This window comes from Dermacentor variabilis, chromosome 6 (genome assembly GCF_050947875.1).
Source record: "Dermacentor variabilis isolate Ectoservices chromosome 6, ASM5094787v1, whole genome shotgun sequence".
In the NCBI taxonomy this organism is placed as follows: domain Eukaryota; kingdom Metazoa; phylum Arthropoda; class Arachnida; order Ixodida; family Ixodidae; genus Dermacentor; species Dermacentor variabilis.
This window is the reverse complement of record NC_134573.1, coordinates 145,099,231-145,119,540: the sequence shown is the minus strand read 5'-3', so window position 1 is coordinate 145,119,540 and position 20,310 is coordinate 145,099,231. Positions and strand designations below refer to the sequence as shown.

Below are 20,310 nucleotides of genomic sequence, written 5' to 3'. Positions count from 1 at the left end.
GTATGAGCACGGAGGCTATTTTTCTGTTGCTCCGAAATGAAAACATATCCTCACCGCGAGGCGAAGGACGAGGATATATCGCTTATTGGCCGCGAAGAACTAATTATGTAATATGTAATTTGAGTTCACTCGCGTGCGTGCGCGCCATTTCAGATGAGCAGTCCATTCAGCCACGTATACGGTTGGGCAGTCGATCATTGTTTTGTTTGTCGCATATTAAGTGCGAGCGAAGCGGCGGCCGCGAGGTAACTTCTGCGAGAGCGTTGTGATGCATATCAGGTTACGGTTGCGCTATTGTGCTCGGTAATAAACACGTAACTTAGATTCCTTCTCTCTGGCTTATACGACGAAGCTGTTGCAGAATTCTTTACGACCACAGGACTTGACTCTCTCCCGTTAGTTCTATTCGGCCTCGCGTGTGAAATTATTATTACTCTTTTTTTATTTGCGTCGTGCCAGGCTTATTCCTACCTCTCTCGGGAAGAATAAGAAGGGTGAAAAGTAGTGTGAGGTCCAGGTAGAATGATTGAAGTCGACTCGAGGCCAAGTCGACTCGAGGCCAAGTCGACTCGAGGCCGAGTCGAGTCGAGGCCAAGTCGACGGCGCTTGACATCTCGTCCGTAGTCCCGGCTGGCACGGGTGTCGTTTCAGCGGGTTGCCAGTGCTCCAGCGAGTGCGCAGGGCTTCCGCGTGGTTCGCAGCGAGAGAGGGCTGGCGTCATGTGACGTAAACGAGGAAGCATATCTCCGAAGAGATTCGATTCGAACCGCTCTGCTTGAGCGTGTGGCCTGTTCACTGAAGCGAATTCGCCCACCGCGGTCCTACGCTGTGCGCCTAAAATAAAACCGAACGTTCCCAGAGTTTTCTTATCCGAAACCAAGTTATGACGTGGTAATGTTGCTTCCGTTTTAAATCGTTAGTGTTATAGGACACGTCGACGAGGGTGATTGCTACTTAAGGCGCACGCTGATGCTTGCGCACGACAGCTGAGACGCAAGCAGCATACGCCAATAGTGGACGTCTGCTTAATTCGGCGTGACAGTACCACCTCTCTTCGGCATCGCAAATTCAGTTTCCTGTTTGCAATATATCGCGCCGAAATTTATTACTTAGCGTAAATAATCAGCGTCAGTTTTTTTTTTTGTTGTTGTTGTTGCAAATTTGCCAAGACTGCACTTACGAAGTATTCGGGCTTCGGAAAGTTTAGCATTACAATCGATCGTCTGACTCATTTGGTTAATATAGTCAAATTTTTATATTTGCGGGTTAAACTGCTTTCATTTTAAAAGCTACATGTACCGCCGGAGTAAAAGCAATCCCTATAGGAAATCGCAGTTCCTTAAAAACTGCGAATTGTGCGACCGTCTTTGAACGTTGTAGCGCGTAGTTTCGCGTTACTGTGTGAATTTTCTCTTTTTTTTCCATTTTTTTTCCCTCTTCTTCTTTCTCCTTTTATTCCCTTTACCCCTTTCCCCAGCACAGGGTAGCCAGCCGGTACTTACACTGGCTAACCTCCCTGTCTTTCCTCTCCTTTGTCTCCTCCTCCTATAGGAAATCGCTTATGCATCACACCTTCCATGCACGTATTTCACGAACTTCTAACGCATTCTCTGAAGTAAGCTGTACCCAGTATGCCTGTAGGTTCCAAGCTCCTAAAAGTCGCATAGCATAAAACACACAGCCAGATTACAACCGATGAAGTGGGCAAAAATAATCCGAAAACATTGTTTATAGATGCATCTATCAGATGTTCGAGATATTCTTCGTTGAACGTGACTATACATCTATCGCCTCTTTCCACCGTTTGCGCAGGGAGCTCAAGGCCACGTCCGGTCAATGGATGCAGGACCTCTGCCGGAGGTCTAGCCGGCGCCGCAAGTTGAACGGACCCCCCGTCGCAGACGAGCTGGGCCGCGCTCTCCAATGCGTGCCGGCGCAGCAGCGGCCCGACCATGCAGGCCGACCCGCTATCGAACGCGCGACCTCTTCCCGTGCCGCCGCTGCCGCACCTGCGTCCGCGACCCACCAACAACCGCAACAACAGAGCGCCCGAGGCCTCGGCAACCACAGCGGCCCGAAGACGACGCCGCCCATGACCAGGACGACGCCGTCCCCTGACGCGCAACGCCCCCCGCTTGCGCGACTCCCCGGCGGCTACTCCTCCGCTCCTCGCCCGGACTCCCCGCAGTCCGCCGTCGGCCAGGACAGCCTGTCCTCGGACGTCTCGAGCGCGGCCGACTCGTCGGCCACGCCCTTCCCCGCGTCCTCGGCCACGACCAGCAAGCCGACGTCCGAAGGCACGCCGCCCTTGTCTTCGACCGCCTGCCCGTCGCCCCCGACGGGCGTCCGCTGGGCGCCGTTGCGGGGTCCCCTGAGGACCCCGATCCGCAAGCTTCCCCGTCAGGGGTCATCCCTGTCGTCTTCTAGCGACAGCGCGTCCGCCGAAGGCGGCGTCGGTGGCAGGCTGCTGCCTCACCACCACCAGCAGCCGCCGTTGTCGTCTTCGACCACGGCCGCCGACGACTCCCCGCCGCCCGTGCCCTTCCCCCGCACCAAGCGCCAGAGCCCGCAGCGCCAGCTGCCCCCGTCGCCCATGCCGCAGGACAGCCCGTCGCCGCCGACCCAGAAGCAGCTGCTGGTGCCGGACTCGAAGATTCCGCTGGCGCCGTCGCTGTCGGCGCCGGCGTCGCCGGCGTTCCGCGATCGGTCCCGCAGCGCGCTCACGGTCACCTACAGCAGCCCTCCGAGCGTCCAGGACGGCCGAGGACAGACCCTGCCCGCGCGCAAGGCGACGGCGCCCGAGTTGACCGGTCTGGAGCGGGCCAAGGAGGTCGCCTTCCGCAGGGTGACCCTGGGCAGCGTTCGGATGGAGAGCAGTAGCACCACGGGTGAGTCTCGGTCGGGCCCACCCTTTTTCGATACAAGGTCTCGCATCCCGTTCTCGTCATTTTTTTATTTTTTTTTCGTGCCTCGGAGGCTCTGCCTCGATTCATCTTACTGCCCGCGATGCTGCGTTGTGGGCGTGGCGCGTGCACCAACGCCTCTGACAGTTACGCGTCTATTCCTATACACTGGCGGCCGCTTGCGAGAATCCAAAGCTATATACCTCTGGTGGAATAGCAATTCCCGAATCCGTGCAGGCATCTCCCTAAAATTTCCCTAGACACAAATTCTAGTTAAGCCCTGAAGTATATTGACCACGAAGACCAAAAAGGACTTTGAGGTAGCAAAGCAGTCTTCGTGCGACATTCGCTTTCGTCCTTTCGCTGTCGTTTGCCCATAGGCAGCCTATAGCAGGTCTCTCTGCCGTTTTCTCCGCGAATCCCGTAGGTATGATGCCCAAGGGCAGCTTCTGCACTGGTACGGTATTGCACGTTCTGCCGACTAATGTTTACCAGTTTCCATGCCAGAAGTTGGCTCAGAAGCCTCTGGGCCACAGCGTAAGAAAGAAGATAGGCTCGTAACGATTTTTATCTGTAGACAGTATGTGCACTTTATGACAGACAAAAAGGCAAGTCTTCAGGAGAGCATAGTGACCTTCAAGAAGTCTAAAGTCAATTGCTTCGGAATCGCCTCCGCAACGGTCAGTGGGTACAGACCCGTAATATACACGCTGAGTGACCGCACACTACATTTCCTTATTTGTGCCCTAGCAGTCACAAAGAAAAAAAAAAGGCGGGGTGGAAGAGGAGAAGGAAGGAACAATCGCTATGAATACAGATAAATGTACAACTATACGAAATACAAATACTCTTAGAAAACACCGTATAGCCAGCAGCTGCAGTCGCTAAACGTTGACACTTGTAAACAGGGTACACGACTAAAATGACATTTAACTAGAGGACACGGGTAAGGCTATACGGCCCTTACCAGAAAGCTTGAAACTAGAGGACGCTAGCGAATTGCGTACGCAAGGCCCAGGGGCCCACTGTACGTAGGAGTATGTACATGTGTCCCCTAGTAAACACTAACTAGGTCAAGGAGAAGTTCGTATGAAGCCATCTAGAAGCCCATATGCTTTCACTCTCCTGCGTTTTCCTCCTCCCCCGCCATGCGTAGTCGCGCGCCACCCACGTTCCTGCTTCCTTTGGCTTCGCAGTGCCCCGCCGTTCTTGTTTGTGTCTGTGTGTGTGTGCACGCCTGTCGTGATTATGTGGGGGGCTGCTGAATGTGGTTGCTTCGTTTTCAGTGCGTGACCTGGCGTGCACCCTTTTTCGTTTTCGTTTTCACCCCCCCCCCGCCCACAACCCCCCGTGCTGTCCATCTCCCTGTTTTACTTTCTTGCTTCTTTCTTTTGTTATTTTCGCGAGCTCTGTGACGCGTGAAATTTATTCCTCTTGTTTCTCGTGGCACGAAGCGGTTGGCCTTACGTGCGATTGTGTTACGCGTACTGGGCCAGCGCGAGAGGAATCGATCGCAGCTCATCATTCATTATACTTGAAACAACGAAGGAGCGACCGAGAGAATAAACAGGGGGGGGGGGGGGACGCACGCAGTCCTGTCCTTTTTCTACTTCTGTTGTCCGTGTGTCTTGGCGCAGTACCCTAGTATTACAACATGTGGTGTGGTGGTGTTGTGGTGGTCTGTGGTGTTGCTATTGTTATTCATGTAAACGTATATTAAGACCACGACAGAGAGAATTGGCTAGCCTGTATCAAGGATGCAGCTGCAGTGGGGGTTTTCGATGTGACGTGTCTTGTGCATGCTAGAGAGGGTGTAATGGGCACTAAGTTACAAAAGAGACGTAATCAAATACGCAAGTTACATTCACGCGTTAGAAAGCTTACATACCTAAGTTGTGTTGCAGCTAGTTGGGCATCTTATATAGGGTCTAGTTTTGCAATCTCACGCTATTTCAGGACTCTGCGTGTCGAACGCGGGGGCTCCGTAACCGAGCAAGCGTGAGATTTCTGCAAGTTGTGCAGTAGTGGAGCTTGTAACTCCTGATGGGCGCAGGTTTGAGTTTGATGAATTTTACCGTACAGTGGCTTGAGTGAGTTCTCTCAGACGTGACCGCTCCCGCTCGCATCGTCGAATGTACTGCCGAGCTACGCCTTTATGAACGCCGAGCGAAACGCAGAATGTAGCTCCAGTGTCGTCATGCGTGGCGCGACAATGAAAACCGTCTCCGCGAGCGACACATTATCTAGTAATGACTTCTTTCCTCTACACAGAGATACAAAAGTAAGGATCGTGGGTAGAACGGTTGTGGATATATAAGCGATAACAGTAAAACAAGTTTTCCTTACGTGTGGTTTTAGCAATAGACACCTTCCTACGATTTTAGAGAAGTTTTAGCTCAAGAAAAGAAAAAAGATCGGGAAGAGGAAAGCAGGAATGGCAAGAGAAAAAGGAACGCGCACAACAACAAATCGCATCACACGCCGAATACGATCTTTACCGACGTGATCGAGTCTATCGTCCCCCGTCGTCGACAAGCATTCCAGCGCACTTCGATCAAGATTAAGTTGCGGGGAAACTTGCCCGAACAACGCCGCGCATGAATCACATCACCTCTGATTCAGGCCAACAATCTCGACGTTTTTTCTTTCTTTTTTTTCTCCGCAATAAAACTTCTATCGCTCTTCCCGGGCCTTCCGGTCCTCCATTGAGGACAGACACGTTGCGTCGTATACGCGCGCGAAGACCGAATTCTCCCGCCCCTCCCCCTCGCCTGCGGTCGTCGCGCATCAATTCAGATCGCACGATTCCCCGGCTCGGCGCGGCCCGCATCAGCTGGTGGATCGCGCTCGCGCTGCTGCTTCTCGCAGGGGCGTGTAACCGCGGTGCGAGGGAAATCGGTGATAGCCGCAACGGCCACGGCGTTTGAAGCGAGCGAGGCGAGAGTATACAGGCGCGCCATGGCCAGCTGGTGGCTGGTTGTTCGTACACACGTATATACGCACGATACGATGTGTATTGAAGGGGAGACCGACCGTGCGTGGCTTTCTGAAGCGTGTACACGCCTATACAGCTCGCGCCGCTATGTGCGCTCTTTCCGACCCCCTTTCCCGACTTGGCGAGAAGTCGTGCCGTTTTTTTTTTGTTTTCTTCTTCTTCCCCCGTGGCCACCACCTCGTTCACACGGCGCCTCGGCGAAGCGGGACACGTAGGCCGGCCAGCCCCGTCGTGTGTGGATGAACCATATAGCACCCGCGTCGATACGTGCTCCTTGGCACAGCGGTCTATATACCGTCTCGACGCTCGTCGTACGTGTAACGAACGGCCTCGCCGTTATTTTCTCTCGCGCTTCGCCTCACTAATTCGGTGCTGTGCGGTGAACGCTATGGGGCGCGTGTCGGCCAATCAGAAAAAAAGAAAAAAAAAAAGATACGTTCTTCTCAAACAATTTCAAGTACACTTTTATTTATTTGTGAAACTGTACTTGCGTATATAGTCATGTTAGGTGGGGTGACGTCTTCGTGTACTGTCTTTTGCGGCTTCCCGGATTCGCCTTCCGAAACGAACTTTGTACGTGTTGTCCGTGCTATCTGACTTTGTTCGGGGTTTTTTCGGTGCTCCTTGTGATTTCATTTCGTTTGCCATGCGACGAGTGGTAAGCTCGCTTATCGACGAGAAGTAATCGGTGTATCACTTAGAAGTACCAAAATCTGCTTTGATATCGGGTCGTTAAAATTTAGAATCAAGGAAAGGAACGAGAGCCCGCTGCGTGTTCGTGAGAAAAAGAAAGGATATGTATCGCCCGATGCGGGCGATGCTACTAGTCCTTCCGTGGAACTTCCGTTCAATCGGCGTAGCTCGGAGGGCGATTTGAGGCGGACAGTGCAGCAGCCCCTTCCGTTTCTCTTTACCTTGGTTGGCTGACGTGGCCTATATAGCCTTGGCTGCACTGCACGGATTTGGCGAGTGGGAGTATAGATGTAAGCTCTTTTTTCGTTTCCTTCTTTTCACCCCCTTTCTTTTCTTTCGCCGCCTCCTTTGCGAAAACGACGAGAGTGATAGAGAGAGAGAAATGGCCTGTGGTGACGCGTCGAGCGTGTGAAACTTGTTTTGAAGGTGCTGGCCCGTCCTCACTGTCGTATCTCATCCTCGGCTCGCTTGATTCTCTTAGAGTCGCAGGGCCGCGTTGTCCTTTTCGTTGGCAGGTTTTAAATTCAAGTTTGGCTGCCCCACATATTTACATACGCGAAGAGCACTGTCGAACCTGACACTGTATTTGTGAGGTTCGACAGTGGTCGGACAAGGAGCGTCTCGGGCTGGAGGCAACGTTTCGGCAATGGGGAACTCGCCTTCGTCAGTGCAGCAAGGGTTGAGCGTTTGTCTCGACGAAGGCAGATCTTTTTTCTGTCGAAAAATTAGCTCCAACCTGAGGCAACGTCTTCTAGGAAATGCTGCTTGAGGCATCCCTAAGTCAGCTGCTGTTAAAATAGCCTCGTGGCTCCGCCTTCCTCAAAATATCCTGCGTTATTTTTGTGCTTGCGACGCGTGTTCGTACGTGTAGTTCTCGTCGGTATTTCTTTTTTTTTTTTTTTTGCTTTCTTCTTCTTGCCTGAGTAGTGTAATTGGGGTTCGGGCACAGTCTGCTCTAAGGAGGCGTATTTTTTTTTTCTGTTTCTCTGTATCTTTATTTTTCTTTAATTGGATGGCGTTCCAACCTACATGTTGACGTCGATTAATGACAATGTCGTTCTGAGCGAGTTGGGGTTGAGAATCGGGCGGAGTCACTGCGCACGGCACTCTAGCGCGTCACCGCTCGTGTGAGGGAAGTAGGGGAAGCGTTAGACTTTTTCAAATTTAGTTTTTTTTTTATTTTTTAACCACCGTCGCGACTCCAGAAGTCTACCAATTCATTGTATTCGTTATGGAGAAGCAACGGGGTTGTTCCCTCGGTGGCTCGCCTCCCGGCGGCGGTACCGATTACAGGCACCAACGGTCCTGAGAGAGAGAGAGAGACTATTTCGTGAAACCTAGAAATGCATCCTATTCCAGCTGACTATCAGGCGACATGTGAATGTACTGGTATGTTTGGATATATGCCGTTCGTGCGTGACTTAGGGCATGCGCAAGTCAAGGCGACGTATACGTTCAGCACAATGTGTTGGCGGGCTAGTTGGTGCGGATCCATAAATACTTCGTTTAGCGCAAAACAACGGACACAAGAAAAGGCGACAGGACAAGGCGACAGGACAAGACAGGACAAGCGCCTTCACCTGTCGCCTTTTCTTGTGTCCGTTGTTTTGCGCTAAACGAAGTATTTATGGGTCGACGTATACGTATTCTCCTAGAAACTGTGTTTGCTAGTAACAGCAAGGACGGGCGATCGCCTCCCCGTGGAGAAGTTTCGGTCAGTCTGTTATGCGGTTGCTAAAGTAATTCAAGCTAAGTTTCCTGCACTCGGCTACGGTACGTCATATTTAGTGACCCCGTTTGTTCAGAGGTTTGTTCCTCCTTACGGAATTATTCGCGTGCCAAAGACGCTTTGTCCACATTTTTCTTCCTCTTTTTTTTTTGTTATTTTCGTTTAGTTCTGTCCTAAACCACGTGAGAAAGCCGAAATCACGTGAAATTCCTCGCCTGTCGCCATTCCACCTTGCTAAAATCCCTTTGGGGATTGGAGTATCTGTACAAAATAAAATCGTGCCCGTTCGCAAAAAAAAAAAAAAACAGCAATCAAAGTCAAAAACAAAACTAATTTGGGACGAGCTAAAAAAAGAAAACTCTCTATCTTTCTCTCTCTCCCCTTGTATATAGCATCCCCTGCGTACATTGTATTTCCTTCAGATATATAGGCCGTAGAAACCTATCGGCCCCAAGCCCCATCCATTTTCTCGACTCTATCTCTCTACCACTTCGCTGCCCGTCTTTATTGAGCAAATTGCGTGCTTGTGTGTGTGTTTGTGAGGTGGCTGGGTGTGTATAGGTGTATAGCCCAACTCACTTCTCATATCTCTCCCTCTTCCTTTCCTTTACTTTTCTCTTCCTTTTTCTTAAACACGGCTCGAATAATGCCGCGCGCTGCTTCTTGCTAGTCTTGCGCCAAGCAGCAGCAGCAGCAGCAGCCGTGCCATTTTTAGCGACTCGACGATAAGGCCCGGCGGCGACGAGATAAGCGCGGCTATTGCATCCGCGTTGCTTCGGTAGTACGTTCGGCCATCTTGTGCGCGGAGAGAGAGAGATAGAGAGAGAGAAAGAGAGAGAGAGAGAGAAAGCGCCTGTCGGAGCGAGGGCCGGGAGCGGCTTGCGAGAGCTAGCGAGAGCAAAGCGCGCATTGCATCGCGATGCCGCGTTAAATAATTTCGCCCGCGTCCGCCGTCGTCGCGATCGCAGCGATTGCGAGAGCCTGAGCTGCTGTGTAGCGTGCGGCGTGAAAGGAGCGTGCGCGTCTTGGCTTGGGACAGTGTACGAAGAAAGGACTTGCGAAATTCGAAGCGACCGTTTTATTACACCCATTAATTTCGGCCGAATCGCGCGCATAAGGTATGCGGTATGTGCTGAAGTGCGCGGCGCTTTCCAGTGAAACGCACACAGGCCTGCCGGCGATGTTTTATGCGCAACGTCGAAAAGTTTGCGGCGAGACTCCTGTGCTTGAGGCGCGTGTACGTGCAGTCGGCCTGAAAAGTTCGCGGGACACGCGGGTTGCCGCGACGAGTGTGAAATGCTGCTCTGTTTATGCGCGGCGCTTGTAATTTAATAGATGTTATTGTGCGGGTTTGTATAAAAACTATAACAGATTGAAACGTTGAATACGGGGCTCTGTTCCGAGGTTTCGTGGCTTCTCGGCTTTTCCGCAATTAGTCTCGTGTCCCGTAAGCTGTCGTGGCCGATTGTACTAGTGTAAAAGAAAAGGGGGTGAGGGGGAATTCCAACAGGCGCGGTGCGTTCCTTCGCAAAACCAATTACCCTCTCTCTCGCTCTCTCTCTCTCTTATCTTGGCAGCGCATGAGCTGGTTAAAACGTAGAAGATGTCGGTTTCTTTAAGGCTGCTGGCTCACAACGCTGTGGAAGCACCTTTGTCTCCACAGCCCCTACCCTTCCTTCTCTCTATCTTATCTTTCTATTCCCACTTTCGCGTCCCCCAGAGAGTAGGGTAGCCAACCATATGCATTTCTGGTTAACATCCCTGCTTTCTCTCTTTCGTCGTCGTCGTCGTCCCCCTCCTCCTCCTCCTCCTGCTCCTCCTCCTCCTCCTTTAAGGCTGCTAGGAACTAGCCAACGCCGCCCTGACTCGCTTCTCCTATGCCCTCCCTCGAAGCACCAAAAAATGTTTCAGGCGTCTTGGTATGTATACGCGTACCGGCGAGACAGACTCGATGACCGTATCGGTGCCTACTAAACTATTGACAAATACTATAAGTGTACGAAACGTACTGGCAGTGTCCAAGATACGGTGGGTGCCATTTCCCGCATCGGCGGCCTCATTATGATGGAAGGCAGAATGCAACAGCGCTTGTGTACCCTGGTATATACAGTCCCTCGCATTCGTAAAAAAAGCCGTTGCACCTGTTCGTAGGAGAAAGTTCTAGCTAATCGCGACGCTGCGCGTCTATCGTAAGCCGACCGGGCAATCGCAAAGTGTGCTCACGAAAGAAAAGACTTGTCAATTCGGACCCAGCAATCCCAGTTTTCTTACGGTGTCGAAGTCGGCGCGGCGTCGATGTTTGTCGATCGTACGTTTACCAACACTGTACCTTCGAGAGGAAAAACAATAAGACCGCCAGGCCTAGTTAATGCAACGATTCTATTCCAATTCGATTTTTTACTTTTCTACATCGTCAACGTCAACGGTGTGTGTGTGTGTGTGTGTGTGTGTGTGTGTGTGTGTGTGTGTGTGTGTGTGTGTGTGTGTGTGTGTGTGTGTGTGTGTGTGTGTGTGTGTGTGTGTGTGTGTGTGTGTGTGTGTGTGTGTGTGTGTGTGTGTGTGTGTGTAGACAGAGAGGGGGGGGGGGTCCTAACTCCGGGAGCGCTAATTCCGTGCTTTTTGTTCCCATTCATGTTAGGCGCGTCGCAGCGCGACCAACGCGTTTCTCTGCGGTTTCTCGAACGCATCCTCAAGACACCGAAAGAAAGACGCGAGCTATCGCAGCGGCGAGTCACGAGCGAGGGAAGAACGCACTTACGGAGGCCTTTTTTTTTTTTTTTTCTTTAGCTGCCGCGTGTTTTGGGACGGGGTGGGTGTGTGTATACGCGTATATGGCAGCCGCACACGGGACGCCATTCTTTTCGTGCTGGGAAGGAAGGCCTCCCTGGCTTCGGCTCAAATTGGGCGGAACCGCGCCGCCTTGCTGGGGCTCTCCAGCATCCGGGCAAACATTTGTCGCGCCGACACCACACACAAAAGCCGCCCTAATGGTGCTCGTGTATACACACACACACAACCGCGAGCGACGATGGAAAGACGTGTACTATACAGAAAAGGAACGAAAGGATCTCGCGCAGCGACAAGGGCAAAAGGCAGCGGCGGCGAGCCGTTCCAACGCGCGCGCACAATGCCTCAAGGCGGCGTGGCTCTTGTGCCGGACAAGGTTACGCAAGCGACGACGACGACTCTGGTGTCGCTCTCCGGTATCGTGTGGCCGCGGTCGCGTGCGCTCTGTAGCGGCAGCAGCATCGGCGTCGTACGAGAGATGACGTAGACGCTCGCGTCTACACGAGGCTCGAGCGGCTGGCACGCTCCGTCACGGGCTAGCGTTCCGAAGGAGATAATTAAAAGAATGCTACGCTAAGAGATCGAGTGTTGGTTCTTCCTCTCCTGCGAGAGCCCGAGACTTGACCGGTCTACGTTGTCGCTCGACGCCACAGTTTGGTGACTCCGTGTACGTGGTTGCAAACGGCGCGTGTGTTCTGAGGCAAGGCGTTCCTGCGACGGACGTCCCTCGAACGCGTGGGTCTGGTTCACGCCCCGGGGCTCGTTGAGGGCTCGTTCACGCTGCCCATGCAGCTGACCGCATCTGGCGAAGTAGGCATGCTTTAGTTTTCACGAGGTAAAGAAGAAGACCGTGTTTCTTTTTTTTTTTTTTTTTTTCCGAACGATGTCTGGGCTTTGTGCTCGAGAATGTTGTGGAATTTCCGACTGGGTAACGGTTGCGTAAGGTCTTGCGAGGCGACGGGGAATCACTGTCATCGCGTACGAGTGAGTGAGTGAGTGAGTGAGTGAGTGAGTGAGTGAGTGAGTGAGTGAGTGAGCGAGTGAGCGAGTGAGCGAGTGAGTGAGTGAGTGAGTGAGTGAGTGAGTGAGTGAGCGAGCGAGCGAGCGCAGTCGAACGCTTCTACAGCCAAGATGACTTGTATAGCGACTTATTTCGTTTGACCCCTGCCGAATTCTTACGTGGCATGTGTATTGTAAGCGCCTCTACAGAAAAGTCCACTACAACGAATCGGCCTGTACAACGAAGGAATACAGGCTTTGTTCCTTTGCAACGAATGCAAATATAACGACGCCACCACATCCCTCCGTAGACGCCACAAAGCGGCGGTGCGCGCAAGAAGCTTGTGTCACCGTGTGGAAAGGTCCGGACACCGCAGTAGCTAAGATAGCCCCCCCCCCCCCTCCTCTACTTTCAACCAATGGAATGAATTACGACATCGTGGAGGCTATCAAAGACGGGAGGGAGGCGAAGGTCGACGAAGGCAGCAGTGTTGATGAGCCTGTCGTGTCTAGACTAACCAAGAATTTTCATGTTGGAGGCAATAAGCGGCATTCGACAGCTATGCAACTGTGCGTTGCTTCACCCACCGCATTTCGCCGCTGAACATGTCGCGAACTTCGTTGCCGTAGCGTCGGCTGTAGTCGCACATTCCGGCAAATGGAGTGTGCAGCAGAAAGTTATAGCTACTTAATTCACTAAGTATCTTTTGAATTCATGCAGATTGTTTTCCCCTCACATGCTTAGCCTGCTTTATTGCAAGCGGTACAGTTCGCCGTCTTTACAACGAAGTTACCTCTATATAACGAAGGATTTCGCAGGTCCCAAGCGCTTCGTTATAAAGGCGAGTTCGACTGTGTAAGTAAGCGGGCAGTGGAGTGACTGAGTAGGCGAGTGGGTGGGTGAATAAGTTAGGCAGATAGAGAGGCCAACGAAAGGGTGGAAACGGTTGTGTGCAAGGTCTTACGAGGGGTCAGGGAATCGAGGTCCTTGCATATGAGTGGGCTAGCAGTGCGCAGAGGAATGAGTGAGCAGCTGAGCCTACAGGGGGAGTGATGAGTAGGCGAATTTGTGAGTGGGCGGAAACGCGGTTGTAGGTTTCGCGATGCGTCAGGGAATCGATGCTTTCTATCATGTGACTGAAAGGAGCATCGTTGATCCCTTCCCTCATTCCTTCTACCCTTACCCTTCCCTCGGTGCAGGGTAGCCAACCGGAAGCCCTTCCGGTAAACCTGCGCACCCTTATTTCCCATCTTGTTTCACTTTCTCTCTCTCTTTCTGGAGTGATCAGCAGAATATGTAGGTAGGCGAGCGCAAAAAAAAAAAAAAGAAAAACTAACTGAGTAGTGAAAAAAGCTGGAGCATCGTTTACAGTCCTGAAAGAAGTGAAACGCTGCATTCGTCATATGACCGAGTGGAGATGCAGCTCCCCGTGCGCGTATTTTCGATGTTTGTTGCGGCCGTTCCCTATATGGCTTCCCAAGTCGTGGATATATATACTCGCACTTACGTACCCGTCGCACCTCTTGCTAATAAGCTTCACCTAATTGCGCGTGCCTTCAGTGTCCCCTCCAACTTCGCTTACCGTGACGTCACACTTGGCAGCAGTAAAGGTTGGGCTTCGGTTAGACTCGCTCGCTACACAAGAGTCTTCCCGGTTACCCCTGTCCGCGGCGGCGTTCTTTCGCTTTCCGCGTTACTGTCGCTCTCTCTCGTCTCTAAAGCGTGTCTTCGCGCTTTTGTTTTTCGGTCGGTCGCTAAACAGCGACAAGCGGGGAGGGGGGGTGGGGGGGCAAGGAACCGCGCGTTGCGTCAGTTCGCGCACGGCTGCTTTATAAAAAGACTCAAACACGCAACGTGCAACAGCCGCGCAATTACGCCGTGAAGCGGACCCTTTCCTTTCGTTTTTCTTCTTCTTTTTTTTTTTTTTACAACCGCGTCTTTATTTGTATTTGACTTTTTTTTATATAGCTGTTTCGCAGTCCACAAGCTAGACGCACTTTTTCTTGTCCTTCTTCTTTCTCGTGTTCCTCATTTTTTTTAATTGTTACTATTATTATTTTAGTCGACGTCAGACACGCGCCGTGCGACGCCATATTAGTTCTAGGTTTGTGGAACGGCCCGTGTCGCCGCCGAGTCTCGCTCGCCTGCATGGCACGACGAAGCCGCAGAGCTGGTCGGCCGGCCAAGCCAAGCCGGCCGCGCCGTCGTGCGTGCACTGCCGTCTTCTTCGCTCAGCGACGTTTCCACTTTTTTTTTTTTTTTTTTTTTTCTCGCACGTTCGAACGCGCGCAGCGCGCACCTCGCGAACCGTTCCCTCGGCGTGTGCTCTGTGGCGTCGGGTCGTGAAGTTTCTCTTCTTGCGTGCAGTATAGCACGTATTGTACGGATATGCGAGATGGTCCAACTGCACACACACGTATTGTGCGGATATGCCGAATGGTCCAACTGCACACACACACATGCATACATACATACATTCATCATCATCATCAACAACAGCAGCAGCAGCAGCCTGTTTTATGTCCACTGCAGGACGAAGGCCCCCTCCCTGCGATCTCCAATTAACCCTGTCCTGCGCCAACCGATTCCAACTAGCGGCCGCGAATTTACCGATTTCATCCCTCCACCTAGTCTTCTGCCGTCCTCGACTGCGCTTCCCTTCTCTTAGTACCCATTCTGTAACCCTAATGGTCCAGCGGTTATCTAAGCGGCGCCTTACATGACCTGCCCAGCTCAATTTTTTTTCTCTTGATGTCAATTAGAATATCGTCTATACCCGTTTGCTCTCTGATCCAAACCGCTCTCTCTCTGCCTCTTAACGTTACGCCTAGCAATCTTCGTTCCATCGCTCTTTGCGCGGTCCTCAACTTGTTCTCAAGCTTCTTTGTCAGTTTCCAAGTCTCTGCCCCATATGTCAGCACTGGTAATATGCACTGATTGTACGCCTTCCTATTCAATGATAATGGTAAGCTTCCAGTCAGCAGCTGACAATGTCTGCCGTATGCGATCCAACCCATTTTTATTCTTCTATGAATTTTTTTCTCATGATCATACATGCGTGCATACATACATACATACATACATACATACATACATACATACATACATACATACATACATACATACATAAGCACGCACACACGACAGCACGTGGAAGTTCAATGAACCGTCCGGTACTTTCGAACAAAACGACGATGATACAATGAATCGTTGCGAAATCACATATTTTTTTAAATTTATTTAGCCCAACTGCTTCCAGGAATCAAGTCCAATCACGCGGTTCGACGTCTCAGCGTTTTCCTCTTTGGAATTTATAAAACGTAATGTTTCACGGTATACTATATTGATTAAACTTCACGGGCTAAGAAACGCCGTCGTGGGCGGGGGAGAGCGAATTAACTTCAACAACCGGGATATTATTTAACGAACCTCAGTGCAAAAGCGTTTTCGCATTTCGCCCCCCATCGGAATGCGACCGAACCCGCGACTTGCGCTCTGCAACTTAAGCCCAGATCTGCGGTGGGCCAACTTCTTCGAGCGCTGCTGAACGTGTTTGCTTCGGGACATATGTGCAGATACACCTGCCGTGGAATGAAGTCAATTTTCCCTCACTCTGACATGTATACTTTCTGCCATGGGAACTAATTCCAATGAAATGAGGAAAAACTGTATTTCAGTGCTAAAAGAAAAAAAAAATTATTGCCCTGAATGAAATAATCTCTGCAGTCTCCAGACCGGATCGCTACCGAGCCTGGGACTGATGCATCGTATGTACCCAGAGACATATCCGACCGATAAGTGCAGAGTCAGCCGGAGGGAGACGGCAGATTACACGCACATCTTGTGGGACTGCGTTAAGACTCCAGAAGAAGCAAAATTGAGAACGATCCCACCGCGGCTCGAGGCAGCCGCGAAGAGCTACGACCAAGACGAACAGCTCTGCGCCGTCCAGGAGGTCCTCGGGGCGCTCGAAAGGCAGGGACCCAGCGAGCCGGCAACGGCGAGCGGAGACCCGCGCCGAGTAACGGCGACTTCGTAGATGACGTAGGCCCTCGTCGGGGCGCGCGAGCGCCCAACTGCAGGCACAGATAAAGTTGGCTCCAATCCAATCCAATCTGTAGTCTTCATTAAAAAAAAAAAAAAGTACTGTTTTTTCTGAAAGTATCATGTTATCGGTGGCGGCTCGATTGAAATTATGTTGAACGCAGTGAGTTAGAAGTATATTGTACTTCTAACTCACTGTGTATTTTGACATCAAATTAAATACACCCAATAAGGACTAAAGCTCAATTTACTTCGTAGTGAGTCAATGACAGTTTAACATGAACTCAAAATTAATTTTTCGTGGTGGAGTGTGAGGGCGCATTTTAGGTCAATTTGTTCAATTCCAACCCCCCTCATTTTTTTTTTTTTCATTCTTGATGTGAAATAGCAGCAAACCGTTTGGTCACGTCCCTCTCCGCACGCGGCCGTAAAAAAAAACCGCCAACAGCGTCAGCACCGAGGTTCTTCGATGCGTGCAGCAGTTCCGCGCCACTGAAGCCCGACGATGGCGTGATACGCACGCGCAGTCTTGCGACGTGCAACCGGCCGCAAGAGCGCGCTCCCACCAGCATGCCGTTCACGTCACGTGTCACAGCTCGTTGTTTCGAAAGCTATCTGGCTAGCTGAGAAGTTGCGTGCAAACTTAGTTGCAGTCGTCGTCAAGTTTCTTCCATCCTCCTGAGGCGATAAGCAGGATTGATTGATTGATTGATTGATTGATTGATTGATTGATTGATTGATTGATTGATTGATTGATTGATTGATTGATTGATTGATTGATTGATTGATCGATCGATCGATCGATCGTTCTTCAGTCCATGGCAGTAACATAGTGAGGGACTGGGCGGTTTAAAAGCTCTCGAAACGTTATCCTCTGCTACAGTACCGTATAGTATAGTACCAAGGCTGTGAAATTATAGACAGCGTTCTGTTGCTGCGGAAGAGGTCGCGTGTTCTATTACTTGCCGTACGTGCACGGCGGCGGAATGCAAGCGCTCTGAATATTTACTTGAGATTTTTGTGCGTTTTGAGAACCGCGTTGGGTTCGAAATTATTGCGCAGTCCTCCACTGCGGCGTCTTCCACTGTCCAGCTGTCGCCTTGGGACTTCGGGCTCGTACAACTGTCCGAGCAAGCCGGGAAGCGCACAGGGCAACGTTTGTATAGAACCGTTTTAAACGTTGGTACAAACGCGTGGAATGTGATTGTCGCAAAAGTGTCTATATCGCACGCTCACGAACAGCTGCGCAAGCACGAACAAACATCAGTACCGCCGGAGGAGGCGCTTTGTGAAGTGGAAACGCCGCTATAAATGGGCGACATCAGGCTCGTACAGGCAGGCATGCAGAAATAAGGTCTGGTAAGACGCACACACTGCCTGTCATCGTGATTTATTTTTCTGTATTTGTGTCTGTTCGTGTTTATCGTCCATGCAGTCATATTTTCCCAACTAGCCTCCCCTCCCCCTAAACACACACACACACACACACACACACACACACACACACACACACACACACACACACACACACACACACACACACACACACACACACACGTGAGTATACTACCAAGAAAGAACTCACTGCACGCAAAGTAGCATGTCAGCTATATCTATACGCCGGCTAAAATCTCTGCCTTTCATTAAAGGGTTCTCTCTCTCTCTCTCTCTCTCTCTCTCTCTCTACGTGGTTGCTCATAAGATATTCTGTAGCAGGCTGAAATTTGGTATACGATCGAACGACTAATTAGCCAATTAACTGTGCCGAAATTCATAACAGGACTTTTTTTTCCCCTCTCAATTGGCGCATAGCGCGCCTGGTAGCGCGATCATATGCCAGAACGCGTTATACGCTTTCTTGGCTCGTGAGCGATGCGTCATCCGCGCGTCGCGGATTTCAATAGACGTTATTCACAAACGGCGGCAACAACATCCTGCTCGGAGACCGCTGCCAGCCACTGCTGATCCTGGTGAAGCAATAAGGTGCGAAGCCCTTGCGCCACACAGCATTTCGAGTTGTCTGGCTCGCCTTCCAGTCTCTTTCGGCGCGCGTTTACGCCGTCAGCGGGTGGGGAATGCATAAGAGAACCGGCAGCGCCATGTAACTTCGTCATGTAGAGAGTTTTACGCATAGCCGCAGCTCGCTCAATTGTGCACTGTACAGAACGTCACGTCAGGTTGCGTCGACCTCGCGTTCCTTTGTTACGTACGCAAAGTGAATTGAGATCAGTTCGTTACGTCACTTCGCAGTTACTTTTATTTCTTCGTCCGTGAAAAGGAATGTGTAAACTCCTTTTTTTCCCCTCTGCTTTTACGTGTCATAACCCCGACCTGCTTATGAGGCACGCCGTAGTGGGGGAATCCGGAAATTTGGAACACCTGGGATTCCTTAACGTGCACCTAAATCAAAGTACGCGGGTGTTCGACGTGATCTACTCGATGTAGAATGTATGTTCGCAATTCCATGCAAGTATTTGGCGATCCATAAACAACGTGTGTTAAGGAAATGCGATGGTATTCACCGCCTCTTCGCCCTTGCAAACACTCTGCTTCAGCCGGCCTAAGCAGGTCTCGAGCAGTGCTGATAATAATTACGTGCACAAACGAACACACTTCTTACCACTCGCATGATCAACTACCTACAGAGGTTACTAAACAATCGCACTGAGACGACTGCGTAATGTATCGTAACAATATTCACGGTCTGTGATCCTGCCAATGTATATATAACGCGCACACTACGAGACACTCCTGGAAAACGCTAAATGTTGAGAGGAGCGGGTCGGATTCTTATACCAGCGTTTCAAGATTCCCACTGGCACACACGAGTAAGCCACATGCGGAAGTTGCCAAGACTACCTTAAGAAACCTAAGCGTGTGAATAACGAAACGGCTTGCCAAGCACTGGTTCTTGAAAGTATTATCTTTCTCTAAGACCAAACGTAGCTCCGCCGGTGACTCTCCTTTTGCAACAATAACTGCGTCATCTCGCTTATTTGACTCCTTTTTGAGACGTTACGTACACCACAGATGGAGCGCGTTCACTCTGTTTACGCTCCAACAGCGAGAGCCCCCCCCCCCCCCTTTTTTTTTTTTGTCAAGAAACCCGCAATTCGCGCAGCGTTCTGGCTATATAAAGTCAATCCGGCCTGCTGAATAAGGGGATTATCCGAGACTGTTGACACCGCGACCTCCTCTCTCGAGGCCGGCGACTGTTAATTCAGAGTTTCTCTCTGACGCCGGTGCTGCGAAAGACAGGTGGAATAGAGCCCGCGCATAGACTTCTCAGCTGCTCGTTGCAAAGGTATGCATTACCCGCGGAGCTTTAGTATTGTAGGGAAATTCGCGTAATGTGTGTTTTCTTTCCATCTTTTTTCTCCCCTTCACCGCACGGCAAAACGCGATCATTTGAGCCACGCGCTTGCGCCTACACGCCCGGAAGCCGAGGGCATTTACGCTATCGCGGCCTCTTCACTTTCGCGTTGACCTCGCCGTACACGCACGCGGACAAAAAAAGTGAACGGCCAAGCCGACGCACGAAAGAAACAGTTGAGAGAGAGAGAGAGAGAGAGAGAGAGAGAGAGAGATCGAAAAGCCTCGGCGCGGCGGGCCATCAACAGTGCTGGGTCCCTCGTGCATGCAGCCCACGACTTCATATGCACGCCGGCGCATTCGCATTGGACTGCGAGTGTGCGCAGTATACGTTGCGGATTTGTGTGGATGCGGGCGTAGACGCACATGAGAGAGCCGCCCTCGTAATTGCCCCGCCATATACCTTCCGAGGCCATATAGAGGAAGCGGCAGGAGCAATAGAAAAAGAGGCCCTCGTGGCGGGCGTCTGGCGTATACGCGCGCGCGCTCCTGTGTGCGTGCCCGTGCGCGCGCGCGCGAGTGACTCTATTTCGCTGTTGTTATCCTCGTATACGTCGGTTCTTAAGTGCGGAGTCATTTCGGGACGCAGCGGCGCGCTGCGCGGGAGCTGCCGCCTCCTTCCCTGAGGCGGCGGCGGCCGGATAATAAAGACCGGATGTAGGCCATGTGGTTGCGCGTCTCGCCCAAGTTCTGCATCGCCGCAGTGTCGTGGTTGGCGTGGTCTCCCGCGAGGGCGCCTGCTCCCCCCCCCCTACTTCCTGCCGTGATGTCACATCCGCCTTTACTT

The 20,310-nt window shown here is 51.4% G+C and overlaps 1 protein-coding gene across 7 annotated transcripts in view; it reads left to right on the top strand.

The window, feature by feature from the left end:
• The window catches only part of LOC142585399 (uncharacterized), a 532,153-nt gene that overhangs the window by 444,004 nt on the left and 67,839 nt on the right, over window positions 1-20,310 (top strand). For all 7 annotated transcript variants that reach the window (XM_075696134.1, XM_075696131.1, XM_075696132.1 and 4 more), the window contains one exon: window positions 1,813-2,888. In XM_075696134.1, the coding sequence (XP_075552249.1) occupies window positions 1,813-2,888 (1,076 nt within the window). The remainder of the gene's footprint in view (window positions 1-1,812; window positions 2,889-20,310) is intronic.